At 44.2% G+C, this 18145-nt stretch overlaps 1 protein-coding gene across 1 annotated transcript in view; it reads left to right on the top strand.

The window, feature by feature from the left end:
* Nucleotides 1–817: 817 nt before the first annotated feature.
* The window catches only part of LOC126092688 (ecdysone-induced protein 74EF-like), a 262646-nt gene continuing 245318 nt past the window's right edge, over nt 818–18145 (top strand). The window contains exon 1 of the mRNA XM_049908411.1: nt 818–1075. Within this exon, the coding sequence (XP_049764368.1) occupies nt 1033–1075 (43 nt within the window). The 5' untranslated portion in view covers nt 818–1032. The remainder of the gene's footprint in view (nt 1076–18145) is intronic.

An 18145-nucleotide genomic window follows, 5' to 3' on the forward strand; every position in this document is an offset into this window, starting at 1 on the left:
GCAGATCTTCAGTTAAAATTCACTGGACTGTGTTCCTTGACACTTTCCTCGTCCCAGAAATTTGGACAGTGGTCCTTCGAGGATCTTCATCAGTTGCGCATTTGATTCTGGCATTGTTTTCGTCATTTCTTCCTGTCGAAGGAAGACCGGGTCGTGTGACATGTCTTCAGTTGAAACGAGATAACCGCTCGTAGACCTGTGATTTCCCCAAAACCTCATCATTAAAGACTTCCCGAAGCATCCCAACAGTCTCGGCTGCAGTTTTCTCTAAATGAAAACCAAATTTCACACAGAGTCTTTGCTCCTTCTTGTCGCCTATGTGATTAATCACCGAAGGGTTGAAAAAGGAATGCAAACAACAGAGCACCCCAAATACACCGCTTAACTCCGACTGATGCCAGCTTATTGATTGACTTGGGAGACCTTAAACGCGTAACTACAAAGCGTGCGGGCGCAACAGTTCGATTCCGGTTATTTTTGGATCCCCACTCGTAGGCCCACCAGCGCTCAAACTTGCTTAACTTTTCTCAGCTTTCATCTGATGCTGCTACAGGTGGTCCCTGTCGGTAGGCGGTCTAATGATGTTTGCCGTCGGCGGCCGGCTGGGCCGCGAGCACGCGAACGAGATAAGACGGCACGTTAATGGCGGTAATTACGCAGCGCCGACAATGGCGGACGGTATGAGCATTTCCGTGAGAGCGGGTGCGCGAATTCCCAAGGCGGCGGCCCATTGTGGGGTGGCGGGGGGAGGGTCGAGCGGAAGCCGGCGGGCGCCCAGTCCGCCAGCTCCTGCCGCGCTCTGCAGCCGCACCGCCTGTGCTCCCAGGCGCTCGCCGCGTCGACAGTCACCGACAGTCGCCAACCTACGTTGACCAGCCGGCCGGCGGAGGGGCCGGTGTGACCGGCCACCAGCTCAGAGCCTTCCCTGCCAGCGCGTTCGCCGCCCGACGCTGCTCGACTCCTGTCCTCTGGACTGGACCACTGTCAGTGCCGAGAGTTACCGTTTAGAACTTAGGGAACTTTGCGCTCGGAATGGAGCCACCACACTGTCTGGATAGTGACTTGGACGACATAGGTAAGTGGCAATATCGGCTGCCGCAACAGCTCTGCTGACGCAGTCGGTGCTAAATGCTGCTGTCTTACTGTTTCGTCAACGCACATCTGCAGAATCCTCAAAACCTTGCACTGAGTCTTGGCTCCCAACAGTGACGCAAATACAGTGTGTGACAGAGTTGTCCAACCTCTCTTCGTAGCCGAGATCACTATACAGCACGAATCATGGAGTAGTTTGTATGTAGTTGGAGGATCACAGTTCTGTGGCCAACTGATGAATTTTGTAACTCACTTGCCACTCCATGTACCATCTAGCAGCATTTTGCAAACTGGACAGTTCAGTCTATCCACAGTAATCCGTTTCCTCTCGTGAAATATTGTAACTTCGTGCTTGCGAAACTGGACTTTCCAGGTCCTTTTTTCTCACGTGTACTGCCGAGAGTCCATTGAGAGCTTAAGCGTCGGGTAGCCTGGAGACGCTACAGCGAGCTGACGTATGTCTCGACCAGCCAAGGGCCGGAGCTCGCGGGTAGCTTGCAATGTATTGCTAAAAATCACTTTGTGCGCTTGTAAGATAATACGGAATAAAATATTTTCATGTAGAGTCTGTGTTCCGTCTCATCATTTGAAGCGGAAGTAAGAGAAGTGCAATGAGTCCTCATGTACTACATACTCGAAATGTACGAAAGCAGGACTTTAGGTCTGCAAGTGAACTGTGTACACCAATATTTAGTCAGTTATAGAGTAACAGATGGTGGCATACCGTTCCTGATCACCAGACACTGTGCCAGTGTTCAGAGCCAAATTACATCTACTATGACCATGTTTCCAAGACTGAGGGCAAGTGATGTTATTGACGCAGAATGTCCGTTGGATACGGACTTGTGCGGCGATCGTGGTACCGTTCACCTAACTAGGCTAAGTGCTGAAACCGAGTGTCAATTTTGCTACCAGTTTGTTTTCAGTAATATCAGCAAACCCTGGTATTCTTCACCCAGTCATCATATTCTTCCATGTAAACAGCTCCTCAGAAGATTCAGTACACTTCCTTAGGACAGGCAAAGTGTGGGTTCCACTAGCGTGAACCTTACTATTCAACCTCAACGTGTAGAGTACCACTTAATGAGTGTTGCCAAACGAAATTTAAATTTATAGTTTTTTACGTGTTGCATATGGAACTTCATCTTGTCTAAAGATAGTTTATTTACAATCAGCTTTAACAACAGATGCCTCTTTGACGTATTTTCATGTCGACTTCTCATATTTTACCTGTGAGGCTAGGACTAACAGGTGACAGCATCAGCTTAAAATGGGTCGTGCATCGTACATTTGTCTCTCAGTATGAAACTTCCTGGCAGATGTGCTGGTGCGGGATTCGAACGTCAGACTTCTCATTTCGTCGCCAATGATTTTGCCAACAGAGCATCCGAACGCAACTCATTATCCCTCTTCACAGCTTCACTTTTGCCAGGAAGTTTCATATCAGCGCACACGCCAGCATTTTCGGACTCTGAGTACCTTCGGACACTGCTTTAGGCTCCAGACAGCGGCCTGTCGTACCACGTGTGGAACTTTAACAAACGCACGATGTGTTGCCCACGTGGTGCTCCCGCTTGCTCGTTCTGGACTAAAAGCCACAGCGCTGCGCGTGGCAGCCCTGTTGTGCAACGCCCGTCACGGTCAGTCTGGTGAGATGATGGGCTACGGGCGAGCCGCACGGCTTTATGTTCATCGCTCGACGCAACAGCAGTCGCTCGCATCCGGCGTGTGTCCTCAACGAATACACGTTCCTCCATTCATACGCGTGCTTTTCACTTATCCGTCGAACATTGCTATCCGTGTGGTGATAGCTGTTGCACATACAATTCTTCTTGAGTACTACTGTCTACATCTGCACTGAGAAAATCACAATAGTGTGTATACGAGGGCATAGTACATTTATTTATTTACCCTAGCAAAATTAAGAACATCAGACCCTCTCTTGCGTCCAGGCATCCCACGTAATTTCCATTACATTTATTATGACAAGATGTTACAAGAGATCTTGCATCTAATATACAATCCAACGTTTAGAAACCACTACGTTATAAAGAGCGGAAACATCAGAAACAAAAATTCTTGCGTTAAAAGTAGGACAACCAAAACAAATTAAGGGCAGGTAGATTCAAACTATAAGGGGTGGCCACACTGGGTGGGCATAAGAGAAAGGATGGGGGACGGAAGGAAAGAGGAACGTGATAGATATAAAGACAGGGGATAAAAAAGTGGCGTGATTGATTGTCATATGAGAAGACTGGGAGAAGATGGAAGCGTTTGTCTTGCCGTCTGACACAGGCAAACTGGCCACGTACGTTATTTCTTTTGGGCGATGGGTGGATTATGACGTTGACAGACGGGAGCTTTTCACCTTTTCTTTACTGCAGCAGGCCGTTTTATTGTGTGGTTTATTCCAGAGGCGAGTGGAAACACCAGAGAAGTAGTTTGCCAATGTTTTTGTTCTACGGTGCTACGTAAATGAGACATTGTGTGTTCCTGTTGTGTCAGACTATAGATCTGCTGTAAGTTCTGGGTGCTTGCGCAGTGAGGATCCGATGAAGCAGACATAGCGTATGGTAGTCACGTATCTTGTCTTGCCGCAATCGCCCTAACTGGGAGTATGAACCACTGACATGCTCAGGTAGACGGATGTTCTAAGTATAACGCACCACAAGCATTCGTGGTTAGTTCTGAACGCATAGTGTTTTCACTATTCGTTATTCATATCTTGCTAGTTTACACCACATATCGCCAGAACGAGTATCTATACAAGTTTACGTTTTACATTCTTTGGAAATACGTACGGAATTTACGGAGGGCGTAGTGGTAAATGGAAGTTTCCCTGCTTGTGGCAACAGCATTTTAACTCCAGGGTGCTCATCCAGAGTTACACCCACGGTTCTTTACCGTTTTCTCATACGGCATTGGAATACCATCGAATGGAATAGTAGGCAATTATTCGCCAAAATCGGGACTAATTAATTTTTGATAGTATACAAAAATTACTTGGAAATTCAAGCACCAGGTTTTTCACACGTCTGGCCACTAAGACAGATCGCCATTATCTCGATTATGTCAGCACGCTACCTTCGGGTCTGTCACTGAGACACAGCTCAAAATGATATTGACGGGAATAGCTGTTGCTGTTCCTTTAGCGGACGTAGCTCTGGAAGAACTGCAGCTGGAACGCCTCCATGTACGTCGAAGTGGCCGCTATTTCAAAAGCGTGTGGAAGAAGTAATACATTACCTGAGACGTTTTATAAGGTACGCTTGTGGGATGTTAAAAGCTTGCGTTGCTGTCATGCGTACCCTCATTCTACGAACTTGTTCCAAATTCTGCGTTCTGTGAAATTTACCTACTCCTTGTTTCATACTATCTTGCTTATGGTCATAGATCAGAACCTGTGGTGTCCTTAGGTTTAAGTAGTTCTAAGTTCTAGGGGACTGATGACCATAGATGTTAAGTCCCATAGTGCTCAGAGCCATTTGATTTGAACCTGTGAGATAAAGCTGCGCGGTACATTTTCTTTCCAAGCGACGTCTGTTTGGGATGAATGGCGCTACCTCAGGACTCATTTGTCATGAGCCTGAGTGAGGATCACCTTCCACACAATTTCATTTGCGTTTGCCTTCCATTTGTGTAGCTCCAAGTACATACAGCTAGATTTTTAATATTTGTGATTGGTTCTAGTGGTTGACCACTATGGAGTTCACAAATCGTTTTTCCCCATTCACGTACGTTACCTTGGAATTGCTAATCTTCTTGAAGTTCTTCCATTATTCGTTGACAGTCTGCACCTCTGTTCTTCCTGAAGTTTCACTGAGCGGTCAGGTTCTGATTTGTCAAGGAACTGCCCGTCAGTTACCTTAGGCCAAAGTCAAAATGTGATACGACAGGCAGTAAAAACCTTTTAGGTGCCAAATAAAACTTTCGGATTTCAACCTGCATTTGTAAGAAAAAAATTACAAGGAACGGTAGACAGTTAAAGATTCATCATGGCATGCAATCCGAACAACACTGGGAATTGGCATAATTGGAATACATCTAAGAGGAAAAAAATTTACAATCAACTGGCGAGTGAATGCCGAACCAGAGGACTAATAACGTGAGCGTCAGGGAGGAGAGCTACCGGGACCCGTTGCTTGCTACTACATCGCACTGTCAACAGTCTCCATATAGCTTCTTCAGATGGCTTCACACGCCATCAAGAAGTGTTTACCTTCCCTCAGTAGGAAAGATTATGAAGTAACTACCTAACTGCTCCAAAGAGTGGCAAAGGTTACGAAGGTTGGCGCCAGTGTGTTGTGAGGTTAAAAGTGCGATGTTTGTAGAGCGAGGAACAGCCGTAAGCTTCACATTTTACAGTTCTTTTACGATCTGCAGTGGATTATTCTACCGTATGACATTGTAGCTTCAGTAACATCTGGCGGCGAAGTCTCGTTTCTACCTCGTTAATCTTTAACTTCGTTATTAGTGAGAAAATCCCTTATTTCCATAGATTTACTACCGACGTAGTAATTTGACAATCACAAACGTAGACACATCTTTTTATATTTCTCGTTCCTATTCGTTAATCGTACGCTGTGTACGGCATAATACATTTTCCTTGTAACCAAGCAACGTCTTTTATTATTTTAAGAAACACAGCCTCCAGCCTCCTTTTATGTACTTCCATTTAAACCGATACGCGTTTCAGGTTTTCATCCTCCTTCAGTTAGTGTAATACATATTTGAATCTTCAGTATGTACTTAGTTAAAACATCGACAGCAAACTGGATGCTGCAGCTGCCCCGTGCAAAGTAATAGTTTTGTTTAGCTACTGGGCTTCGCGAGTTGAATATTTACAACATATTGCTGTTTAGGTGTACTTACGCTATGTTATCAAATGCATCCAGACACCCCTCCCCCCCCCCAAAAAAAAAACATACGTTTTTCATATTAGGTGCATTGTGCTGCCACCTACTGCCAGGTACTCCATATCAGCGACCTCTGTAGTCATTAGACATCGTGAGAGAGCAGAATGGGGCGTTTCACGGAACTCACGAATTTCAAACGTGGTCAGGTGATTGGCTCTCACTTGTGTCATGCGAATGTACGCGAGATTTACACACTCCTAAACATCCCTAGGTCCACTGTTTCTGATGTGATAGTGAAGTGGAAACGTGTAGGGACACGTACAGCACAAAAGAGTAGAGGCCGACCTCGTCTGTTAAAAAAAAAAAAAAAAAAGTCGTGTGACTAGAGCCTCCCGTCGGACAGACCGTTCTCCGGGTGCAAGTCTTTCGATCTGACGCCACTTCGGCGACTTTCTCGTCGATGGGGATAAAATGATGAGGACAACACAACGCCCAGTCCCTGAGCGGAAAAAATCTCCGACCCAGCCGGGAATCAAACCTGGGCCCTTAGAATGGACATCCTGTCGGGCTGACCACTCAGCTACCGGGGGCACCTCGTCTGTTGACTGACAGAGACCGCCGACAGTTGAACAGGGTCGTAATGTGTAACAGGCAGACTTCTATACAGACCATCACACACAGGAATTCCAAATTGCATCAGGATCCACTGCAAGTAGGATGCCAATTGGGCGGGAGGCGAGAAAACTTGGATTTCATGGTCGAGCGGCTGCTCATAAGCCACATATCACGCCGGTAAATGCTAAACGACACCTCGCTTGGTGTAAGGAGTGCAAACATTGTACGATTGAACAGTGGAAAAACGTTGTGTGGAGTGACGAATCACGGTACACAATGTGGCGATTCGATGGCTGTGTGTGGGTGTGGCGAAATCCCGGTGAACGTCATCTGCTAGCGTGCATAGTGCCAACAGTAAAATTCGGAGGCGGTAGTGTTACGGTGTGGTCGCGTTTTTCATGGAGGGGGTTTGCACCCCTTGTTGTTTTGCGTGACACTATCACAGCACAGGCCTACACTGATGTTTTAGCACCTTTTTGCTTTCCCCTGTTGAAGAACAGTTCGGGGATGGCGATTGCATCTTCCAACACGATCGAACACCTGTTGACAAAGCACGGCTTGCGGTGGAGTGGTTGCACGACAATAACATCCCTGTAATGGACTGGCCTGCACAGAGTCCTGACCTGAATCCTACAGAACACCTTGGGGGATGTTTTGGAACGCCGTCTTTGTGCCAGGCCTCACCGGCCGACGTCGATTCCTCTCCTCAGTGGAGCACTCCGTTAAGAATGGGCTGCCAATCCCCAAAAAAGCTTCCAGCACCTAACTGAACGCATGCCTGCGAGAGTGGAAGCTGTCATAAAGGCTAAGGGTGGGCATTACCGATGGAGGGCGCCAGGAACTTGTAAATCATTGTCAGGCAGGTGTCCGGATACTTTTGATCACATAGTGTAGCTCCTGCTCTGGTTGTTATTGTTCTGATTTTCGCGTTTGTAGATGTGGTACTTCTATCTTGCACAGAAACAGTCTAGTATCGGCCATGTTGCTCGACTGACATCTTTGTTTACATTCGAAAACTATATGTATGATCAAAGCTACATTTTTTACCGGTTCTGAAAGTACTACTTCTAGTTTAAGCCTCTGTATGACTAAAAAGTACTGAAATTGTTAGGATGAATGTGCTGAGTACTCTGTATGGTTATTACGTAAGTGTATTAATAACTGTTTAGTTAGACTATATGGAATATTATAAAAATAATATACTATGTTTTCATAAAAAACCAGCATTACATATTTTACTCAGTAGGAATGACAATTACTAACAATAAAGACAGAACAATAGATTTACGTTATGTAGAACTACTATATGCTTTGGAAGGGCTCACATTGTATTACGTTTTTTTCCGGCTGAATTTAGTGTATGATTGTATGGGAAAATTATGGAAATTTTCTAAGAAAAAACATCCAAGAGAAAACATAATCTAATGTGATTCCATCCAACGCATATAATAGGTCGGCAAAATGTAAATCTGTTGTTCAGTGCCGGCCGGGGTGGCCGAGCGGTTCTAGGCGCTACAGTCTGGAACTGCGCGACCGCTACGGTCGCAGGTTCGAATCCTGCCTCTGGCATGGATGTGTGTGATGTTCTTAGGTTAGTTAGGTTTATGTAGTTCTAAGTTCTAGGGGACTAATGACTTCAGAACTTAAGTCCCATAGTGCTCAGAGCCATTTGAACCATTTGTTGTTCAGTCTTTATTGTTTGTAAATGTCATTCCTGTTGAGTAAAATATGTAATATTAAGTATTTCATATAAAATGAAGTATATCATTTTTGTAAGACCCCATATAGCCTTATTAAACAGTCACTAATGCACTATTTTAATAACCATGCAGAGCACTCAGCGTCTTCATGCTAAACAATTTCAATTCTTTTTCGTCGTACAGAAGCTTAAACCAAAACTAGTACTTTCAGAACGTGTAAAAAATAAACTTTGACCATAGATATAATTGTCGAATATAGACAAAGATGTCTGTCGGCAATATGACTAATAATTGGCTGTTTCTGTGCAAGATAGAAGTGGAAAAATGTTTGTTACATGTATAAATCGGAATAACGACAAGAAGCGTAGACGGTAAGTACACTTAATCATCAATACATCGTAAATATAGAACTCGTAAAGAATAGTAACGAAACAAAATTGTTATGTTGCACAGGGTATCTGCATAATCGAATTTGCTGTCGATATTTTAACGACGTACTTACTGAAGATTCAAATATGTATTACACCAACTGGAGATGGGTGAAAGCCTGAAACGCATATTGGCTAAAATAAAAATACATAAAAATACATAAAAAGTGGCTGGTTTTGTAGCCTATTTCTTGAAATAATATAATCCACAGCCAAGGAACTCAACATCCAGTAATGTGGATAAATTAATGTGTTTTGCAGATGAAGTATGATTAGTTGGCTTGACTACTGGAAGACGAAGTCTCTTTGAAGTATAGCAGTATGTGGACGGACTGGCCTTATTGCACGTATAGCCATTAGCCTCGGAACGTTGCTAACTCCTCACTCGTAAGGAGAGTGCTGGTGCCGACGGGGACGCGTCGAGAGATTTATTGGCCTCTGAGCATTAATTATCGCGCGGTCGCTGCTAATGTTCTGGCATCTCATAATATGGAATGAAAGCACGGACGAAATCACGGTCCTTGCCTGTGACAGCTAAGTAGAATGGTATACGTGTGTGTCTTCGAACTGGTTTCTTTGTGTATCACGTTTCGTACTAGCAGTTGCGCCCTTGTGAGAGGGGAGAGGTCGAGATATTCCCGGCGCAAGTCGGCTTCGCAGTATGGACTGCTGTAGGTAGGATTTAGATCGAAACGTTGAAGCAACGCTTCTCTGTGTGCGCAGCTGAAGTCACAGCACTGGGATCAGTCAATGCGGCACTCATATGAGAAGCAGCGGCCGGCGGAAGACACCTTTCCCTTCCTCTCGGCGTAACTGTCTTTCTGAGTCCTCCTCCTAACAACATAAAGATCAAATCGCTGAACAGGTTATTCAGTAATGTAGTCCACACCGAAGAATTTTACAACTCGCCATTTATTGAGAAAATCTGTTACAGAAACGTGAGCGCAACTCTTTCCGCGTCCGCTCAGTTCGGCGTTCACCAGGAGAAGTCAAATCACACCCCCGTCTGTATTGTTCATTTATTTCAAGACAGCTTCAAATGAGACGGCACAATTAAGGGCCTAATCGATTGTGAAGGATACCTGACGAGAAAGATAAAGACGAAAACTCTACACAAAACCACGAAACTACTAAACGGGAAAAGTTACAGCGCAGCCCGGCATGTTACGATGATATGTCGCCTTACACGGTAAACAAACATTTTAATGTGTTTATTTTTGATTACCGTTATCAGGTTCAAATGACTCTAAACACTATGGGATTTAACATTTGAGGTCATCAGTCCTCTAGACTTAGAACTACATAAACTTAACTAATCTGAGGACATCACACACATCCATGCCCGAGGCAGGATTCGAACCTGCAACCGTAGCAGCAGTTCGGTTCCGGACTGAAGCGCCTAGAACCGCTCGGCCACAGCGGTTACCAGTTTGCTTTAACATGTGCCTTCTGACTGCTTCTCTTCCTTTAACAGAAAATGTACTCAGATTTCTTGAAATATTATCTAAATACACTCCTGGAAATTGAAATAAGAACACCGTGAATTCATTGTCCCAGGAAGAGGAAACTTTATTGACACATTCCTGGGGTCAGATACATCACATGATCACACTGACAGAACCACAGGCACATAGACACAGGCAACAGAGCATGCACAATGTCGGCACTAGTACAGTGTATATCCACCTTTCGCAGCAATGCAGGCTGCTATTCTCCCATGGAGACGATCGTAGAGATGCTGGATGTAGTCCTGTGGAACGGCTTGCCATGCCATTTCCACCTGGCGCCTCAGTTGGACCAGCGTTCGTGCTGGACGTGCAGACCGCGTGAGACGACGCTTCATCCAGTCCCAAACATGCTCAATGGGGGACAGATCCGGAGATCTTGCTGGCCAGGGTAGTTGACTTACACCTTCTAGAGCACGTTGGGTGGCACGGGATACATGCGGACGTGCATTGTCCTGTTGGAACAGCAAGTTCCCTTGCCGGTCTAGGAATGGTAGAACGATGGGTTCGATGACGGTTTGGATGTACCGTGCACTATTCAGTGTCCCCTCGACGATCACCAGTGGTGTACGGCCAGTGTAGGAGATCGCTCCCCACACCATGATGCCGGGTGTTGGCCCTGTGTGCCTCGGTCGTATGCAGTCCTGATTGTGGCGCTCACCTGCACGGCGCCAAACACGCATACGACCATCATTGGCACCAAGGCAGAAGCGACTCTCATCGCTGAAGACGACACGTCTCCATTCGTCCCTCCATTCACGCCTGTCGCGACACCACTGGAGGCGGGCTGCACGATGTTGGGGCGTGAGCGGAAGACGGCCTAACGGTGTGCGGGACCGTAGCCCAGCTTCATGGAGACGGTTGCGAATGGTCCTCGCCGATACCCCAGGAGCAACAGTGTCCCTAATTTGCTGGCAAGTGGCGGTGCGGTCCCCTACGGCACTGCGTAGGATCCTACGGTCTTGGCGTGCATCCGTGCGTCGCTGCGGTCCGGTCCCAGGTCGACGGGCACGTGCACCTTCCGCCGACTACTGGCGACAACATCGATGTACTGTGGAGACCTCACGCCCCACGTGTTGAGCAATTCGGCGGTACGTCCACCCGGCCTCCCGCATGCCCACTATACGCCCTCGCTCAAAGTCCGTCAACTGCACATACGGTTCACGTCCACGCTGTCGCGGCATGCTACCAGTGTTAAAGACTGCGATGGAGCTCCGTATGCCACGGCAAACTGGCTGACACTGACGGCGACGGTGCACAAATGCTGCGCAGCTAGCGCCATTCGACGGCCAACACCGCGGTTCCTGGTGTGTCCGCTGTGCCGTGCGTGTGATCATTGCTTGTACAGCCCTCTCGCAGTGTCCGGAGCAAGTATGGTGGGTCTGACACACCGGTGTCAATGTGTTCTTTTTTCCATTTCCAGGAGTGTATCAAGGGCGATCAAAAGTTTCTGTTCCAAGGCCACAATAACCCATTGCCTATACGTCGGTACTTGTATACAAGCATCGTACCGCGCTGGTTTGCATAAACGCAGTAGCAACGCCCACGAAGGGAAACTTTTGATCGCCCCTTACACACCACTCCAGTTGCGCTTTTCCGAGGCGAAACCAGCTGCTGGGGGTAAACAATAGGCCTAAGGAAGAAGCAACAGGCATTTGTCAACCTAGTTTCTTCATGAATAGTATTTTCTTTTCTACCTAACATTTTATTGCGCGCTAATGCATTCGTTCAGTACAGCATTGTGCCCTGAGCGCTAACTTGCGAGACAAGGGGGCGAGTGCGCCTGTTTAACGACTTTTAGTTTTCTACGCCTCTGAGTATGGATGCTTTTAAAGTGACTAAACGGACTCGATTACCACATTCTGCCCAGGAGAAAAACGTGCAGATGGTTGGGAAATGAAAATACAGTATAGAAGTTAGGACGAGCTGCTGACAGGCGGTACTCACCGCAATCCTTCCCTTACATCATGATCACTTTGTGGTTGCAGGAAGACAAGCAAGTGTGGTATAAGCAGAGCACTCGCAGATGTGGAATCTGTGGTAATCGAATACTGGCAGGAAGAAAAGATAAATACTAGTTGCTAATATTTTTTTAAATACAAGGCATTGTTGTTGTTGTTGCTGCTGCTGTTGTGGTATTCAATCCAGAGACTGGACTTGCTCTCCATGCTACTCTGTCCTGCACAAGCTTCTACATCTCCAAGTAACTACTCTGTGTGGCTGGTCCCGGCGGAGGTTCGAGTCCTCCCTCGGGCATGGGTGTGTGTGTTTGTCCCTAGGATAATTTAGGTTAAGTAGTGTGTAAGCTTAGGGACTGATGACCTGAGCAGTTAAGTCCCATAAGATTTCACAAACATTTGAACATTTTTGAACAAGTAACTACTGCAACCTACATCCTTCTGAATCTGCCTAGTACATTCCTCTCTTGGTCTCCCTCTACGATTTTTACCCTCCAAGCTGCCCTCCAGTACTAAATTGGTGATCACTTGACGCTTCATTACATATCCTACCAACCAAGCTGTGCCACAAATTCCTCTTCTCCCCAATTCTGTTCGTTACTACCTCATTCGTTACGTGATATACCCATCTAATCTTCAAAATTGTTCTATAGCACCACATTTCGAAAGCTTCTATTCTCTTCTTGTCCAAACTATTTATCTTCCACGTTTCACTTCCATACATGGCTACATTCCATACAAATACTTTCAGAAACGACTTCCTGACGCTTAAATCTATACTCTATGTTAACAAGTTTCTCTTCTTCAGAAACGCTTTCCTTCCCATAGCCAGTCTACATTTTATATCCTCTCTACTTTGACCATCATCAGTTATTCTGCCCCCCAAATAGCAGAACTCATCTACTACTTCAAGTGTCTCATTTCCTAATCTAATTCCCTCAGCATCGCCTGATTCATTTCGAATACATTCCATTATCCTCGATTTGCTTCAGCTGATGTTCATCTTATATCCCCCTTTCAAGGCATTGTCCATTCCGTTCAACTGCTCTTCCAAGAACTTTTGCTGTCTCTGACAGTGTAACAACAATAACAATATACTATTGTACTTACAATAAATTTTTCTTCTGAATTTCAATAAATTAGTATAATCGATGTTCTGATTTCATTTCTTTTTTGTTTCATGCCATTATTTTGAAGAAGCTATAAACAGTTTTCGATGTAAATTTTAATATTTATGCCAAATTTCAAGCAATGTTGTAATCAAAGTGAAATGGAACTAATGTTGAAACTATTGTAAGATGTGAAAGTTGTAATTGTATGCCTGGTCCATACGTAGGCAATGTATTAGTATAAGTAGAATGTAAAACCTTTGGTGAATACCCTGTCTGTAGGGGAGCGGTAAAAGGTGGAGGCAGGCGAGCGCGGGAAAACGCACACGGGCGCGGTACGGCATAACGGGCTCAGCAGGAGTAGTCGGAGTTGGGTATCGATCTGAGAAACACGTGCTGGATCGAGGAGGCTCTCCTGGAAAAAGTGGTTTCGTTGAGCCTCGGATGCGCTGTTTCCGACGTCTATACAGCATGACAATATTCCATAGGCACTAAATGGAAAAGCATTGCGACGCCATGAAGAAGTAAAGTGCCGATATTTCATGAGCCATTGCTGTAATTGCACGTGTGCTTTGTGCCTCGCCATCTCGCCGCCTGCCGACCGCCTCATCGATACGAACAGGTTGAAACTTTCATTACTGTATTCGTGTGGACCAGTGTCACTTTTGCTACATACTGTTCAATAACAACTTAAATTTTACCTGAACTGTCCTATCAATTAATTATCCTCACAACTAACCTAGACAGGGTTCTTTCCACATGTTGTGCAATCCGAGTATCCCAAGATGAAGATTTAAAGTTTATGTTAATAATAATTACCTGCAGACCTATCAATGTTAAAATGATGTTTAAAGAACTTTGTTGTTAATGAATACTGGACGAATAATATAAGTATGACAAAGTTGGAAGATAATGTTGAAATTGGTTTAGTAATGAAGTTTATTTAAATTGAGACAAAAATAATGGTAGTTAAATGAGCAGGAAATAAGACAAAAAGAGTGGTAAATCATATTTTGAAAATCTTGAATGCTTAATGCTCTCAATAATCAAACTTTCACTACAGTGATCATAATAGTTTCAGGGTCCCTCCCCCTTTTTTTCTTTTCTATTTCATTTGAGTTCTGAAGTGTACTGAACTGATTTGACCAGCAAAGTTAAAGCCAATATAAAACTTAAATTTATCAGTGTTTTACCCTTCTTAAAATTGACATTGTATGTGTGTTTCAAAAGTGCTATTTCTAGGGTAACCTATGCCCGATTTCAGTCGGATCAATAGACAAAACGCACTTTGTAGTAATCATTATAGTGTAATGTTGTGTATTTATAGCTTGTCCAAATTAGTACAGAAAGTGAAAATATTAGTTCAGTAGATTTTTCTGGTTCTAAAATTTACCATATAATGCAGTATTACTACGTGTTGTTATGCTTGCACGTACATCTACTTGTACAGGGAAAAAACTCAGTTAATGCCTAATTAGGCTGGCGACCGTATTATTAACAATTGGTAGCATCTGCTGTGTATGTTTCTTGCCCGTCCTAACGTGTAGTTGCACTTTACACTTGCTTGACGTATCATTGTTGTTACTGAGTGGGTGTAAGTCTGATTTTGCCTCCATTCAGGTACACGCGGTCAACACATTTACTAAAATCCTTTCTTATAAGGTGAAGCCCGTCAACTTACCATAGTACAGACTTTAAAGAGTTAACGTACGCACGAGCGTAGACGTTACAACAGAACTACAATGTGATCAGCAAACCTTAAAGTTTTTATTTCTTCTCCATGGATTTTAATTCCTACTCCAAATTTTTCTTATGTTTCCTTTACTGGTTGCTCAATATACAGTCTCATTCCCTTCCCAACCACTGCTTCCCTTTCATGCTCCTCGACTCTGGTTTCTGTACAAACTGTAAATAGCCTTTCGCTCCGTGTATTTTACCTCTGACACCTTAAGAATTTGAAAGAGAATATTCCACTCAAAATTGTCAAAAGCTTTCTCTAAGTCTACAAATGCTAGAAACGTAGGTTTGCCTTTCCTTAATCTTTCTTCTAAGATAAGTCGTAGAGTCAGTATTGCCGCACGTGTTCCAATACTTCTACGAAATCCAAACTGATCTTCCCCGAGGTCGGCTTCTAGCAGTTTTTCCATTCGTCTGTAAGGAATTCATGTTAGTATTTTGTAGCCGTGACTTATTAAACTGATAGTTCGGTAATTTTCACACCTGTAAACACCTGCTTTCTTTGGGATTGGAATTATTGTATTCTTCTTTAGGTCTGAAGGTATTTCGCATGTTTCATTCATCTTGTTCACTAGATGGTAGAGTTTTGTCAGAGGTGGTTCTCCCAAGGCTATCAGTAGTTCTAATGGAATGTTGTCTACACCGGGGCCTAGTTCCGCCTTAGGTCTTTTAGTGCACTGTCAAATTCTTCACGCAGTATCACATCTCCCAGTTCATCTTCATCTACGTCCTCTTCCATTCCCATAATATTGCCCTCAAGTACATGGCCCTTGTATAGATCTTCTATACACCCCTTCCACCTTTCTGCTTCCCCTCCTTTCCTTAGAATTGGGTTTCCATCTGAGCTCGTGACATTCATACAAGTAGTTCTCTTTTCTCCACAGATCTCTTTAATTTTCCTGTAGGCGGTATGTATCTAACCTCTAGTGATAAATGTCTCTACATCCTTACATTTGTTCTCTAGCCATCCCTGCTTAGACATTTTGCACTTCATATCGACCTCATTTTTGAGACGTTTGTCTCCCTTTTTGCCTGCTTCATTTACTGCATTTTTATATTTTCTCCTTTCATCAATTAAATTCAATATCTCTTCTGTTACACAAGGATTTCTGCTAGTCCTCGTCTTTTTACCTACTTGATCCTCTGGCGCCTTCACTATTTCATCTCTCAAAGCCACCCATTCTTCTTCTACTGTGTTTCTTTCCCCAGTTCTTGTCAATCGTCCCCTAATGTTCTCTCTGAAACACTCTACAACCTCTGGTTCTTTCAGTTTATCCAGGTCTCATCTCGTTAAATTCCCACACTTTTGCAGTTTCTTCAGTTTTAATCTACAGTTCATAACCAATAGATTGTGGTCAGAGTCCACATCTGCCCCTGGAAATGTCTTGAAATTTAAAACCTGGTTCCTAAATCTCTGTCTTACCATTATATAATCTATCTGATACCTTCTAGGATCTCCCTTCACTATCTGAATAATTTCTTTTATCGCATCATACATTTCTTCAATCTCTTCATCATCTGCGGAGCTAGTGGGCATACAACCCTGCACTACTGTGGTAGGCGTGTGCTTCGTGTCTTATCTTGGCTACAATAATGCGTTCACTATGCTGTTCGTAGTAGGTTACCCGCGCTCTCATTTTTTAATTTCGTTATTAAATTTACTCTTGCATTGTCTCTATTTGATTTTGTATTTATAACCCTGTATTCACCTGACCAGAAGCCTCGTTCCTCTTGCCACCGAAGTTCGCTAATTCCCACTATATCTAACTTTAACTTATCCATTTCCCTTTTTAAATTTTCTAACCTATGTAACCGATTAAGGGATCTGACATTCCACGCTCCGATCCGTAGAACGCCAGTTTTGTTTCTCCTGATAACGCCGTTCTCCTGAGTAGTTACTGCCCGGAATTCCGAATGGGGGAATATTTTACCTCCGGAATATTTTACCCAAGAGGACGCCATCATCATTTAACCATACAATAAAGCTGCATGCCCTCGGGAAAAATTACGGCTGTAGTTTCGTTTCCCCTTGCTTTCAGCCATTCGCAATACCAGCACAGCAAGGCCGTTTTGGTTAATGTCAATCACCCAGGTTGTTGCACCTGCAACCACTGAAAAGACTGATGCCCCTCTTCAGGAATCAGACGTTTGACTGGCTTCTCAACAGATACCCCTCCGTTGTGGTTGCACCTACGGTACGGCTATCTGCATCGCCGAGGCTCACACGCCTCCCCACAACGGCAAGGCCCATGGTTGGTGGGGGGGGGGGGGGCATTAAAAGCTGTATGTCACCATCATGGTGGGTCCCAAGCTATAAATGCACGATTCAGTCTTATAAGGTGATAAGATACTAAAATTTCCACATCCTCGTTGTACAAGCCTGATTTGCTGATGGTAGTGATAATCTCTCAGGAATTTCGAAATTTGATAGGACTGATGACAATTTTAGTGTGTTTTAACTGTACAGCTACATGTAAGCGGCTGAAGCTTGCAGTGAAACAGTAAAACAGTGTTAACCTACATATCTTTTTCTCATCACTGGTTCCAATCCTATTACTATCATTCCGTTGATAAATCAACATACATGCTGACGTTCAAGTCACATTACGTAAATTAAATTGTTGAAACGTGTTTGATTTGTTTTTTAATTAAAACATTCCTTCGACCGTGAACTATGAAGCTGATACCTTCACTGCTCACACATTAACATACACTAAACACTACGACCTGTTACACACCTTTTTTTCTAATCATTGAAGCAATCTGAAAGTCCACAGTTCCACGGATATAATTAGTGAGTAGAAACTTCCTCCGAGTCTCTCTGTTTATATTCAACAACTAACATTGAAATTTTAAATTTTCTTTGTTCAGAATTCTGTAGTCTTTTTGGACGCAATGGAACGATTACAACGTAACTTCAACAAGGATTACGATAATAAAATCACATTCCAGGTAGAATTATAGCTGTTTTATGTTAATGAAATCTTTTCCAGCTTGTAGTACACAGAAGGGGGGAAAACGGATACCCGTTACTCTCTCTCTCTCTCTCTCTCTCTCTCTCTCTCTCTCTCTCTCTCTCTCTCTCTCCCTCCCTCCCTCTCCCCTCGTAACAGAAATGTGTTACACTCGTGCTTAACCTAAATTC

This window comes from Schistocerca cancellata, chromosome 7, assembly GCF_023864275.1.
Source record: "Schistocerca cancellata isolate TAMUIC-IGC-003103 chromosome 7, iqSchCanc2.1, whole genome shotgun sequence".
Taxonomy (NCBI): Eukaryota; Metazoa; Arthropoda; class Insecta; order Orthoptera; family Acrididae; genus Schistocerca; species Schistocerca cancellata.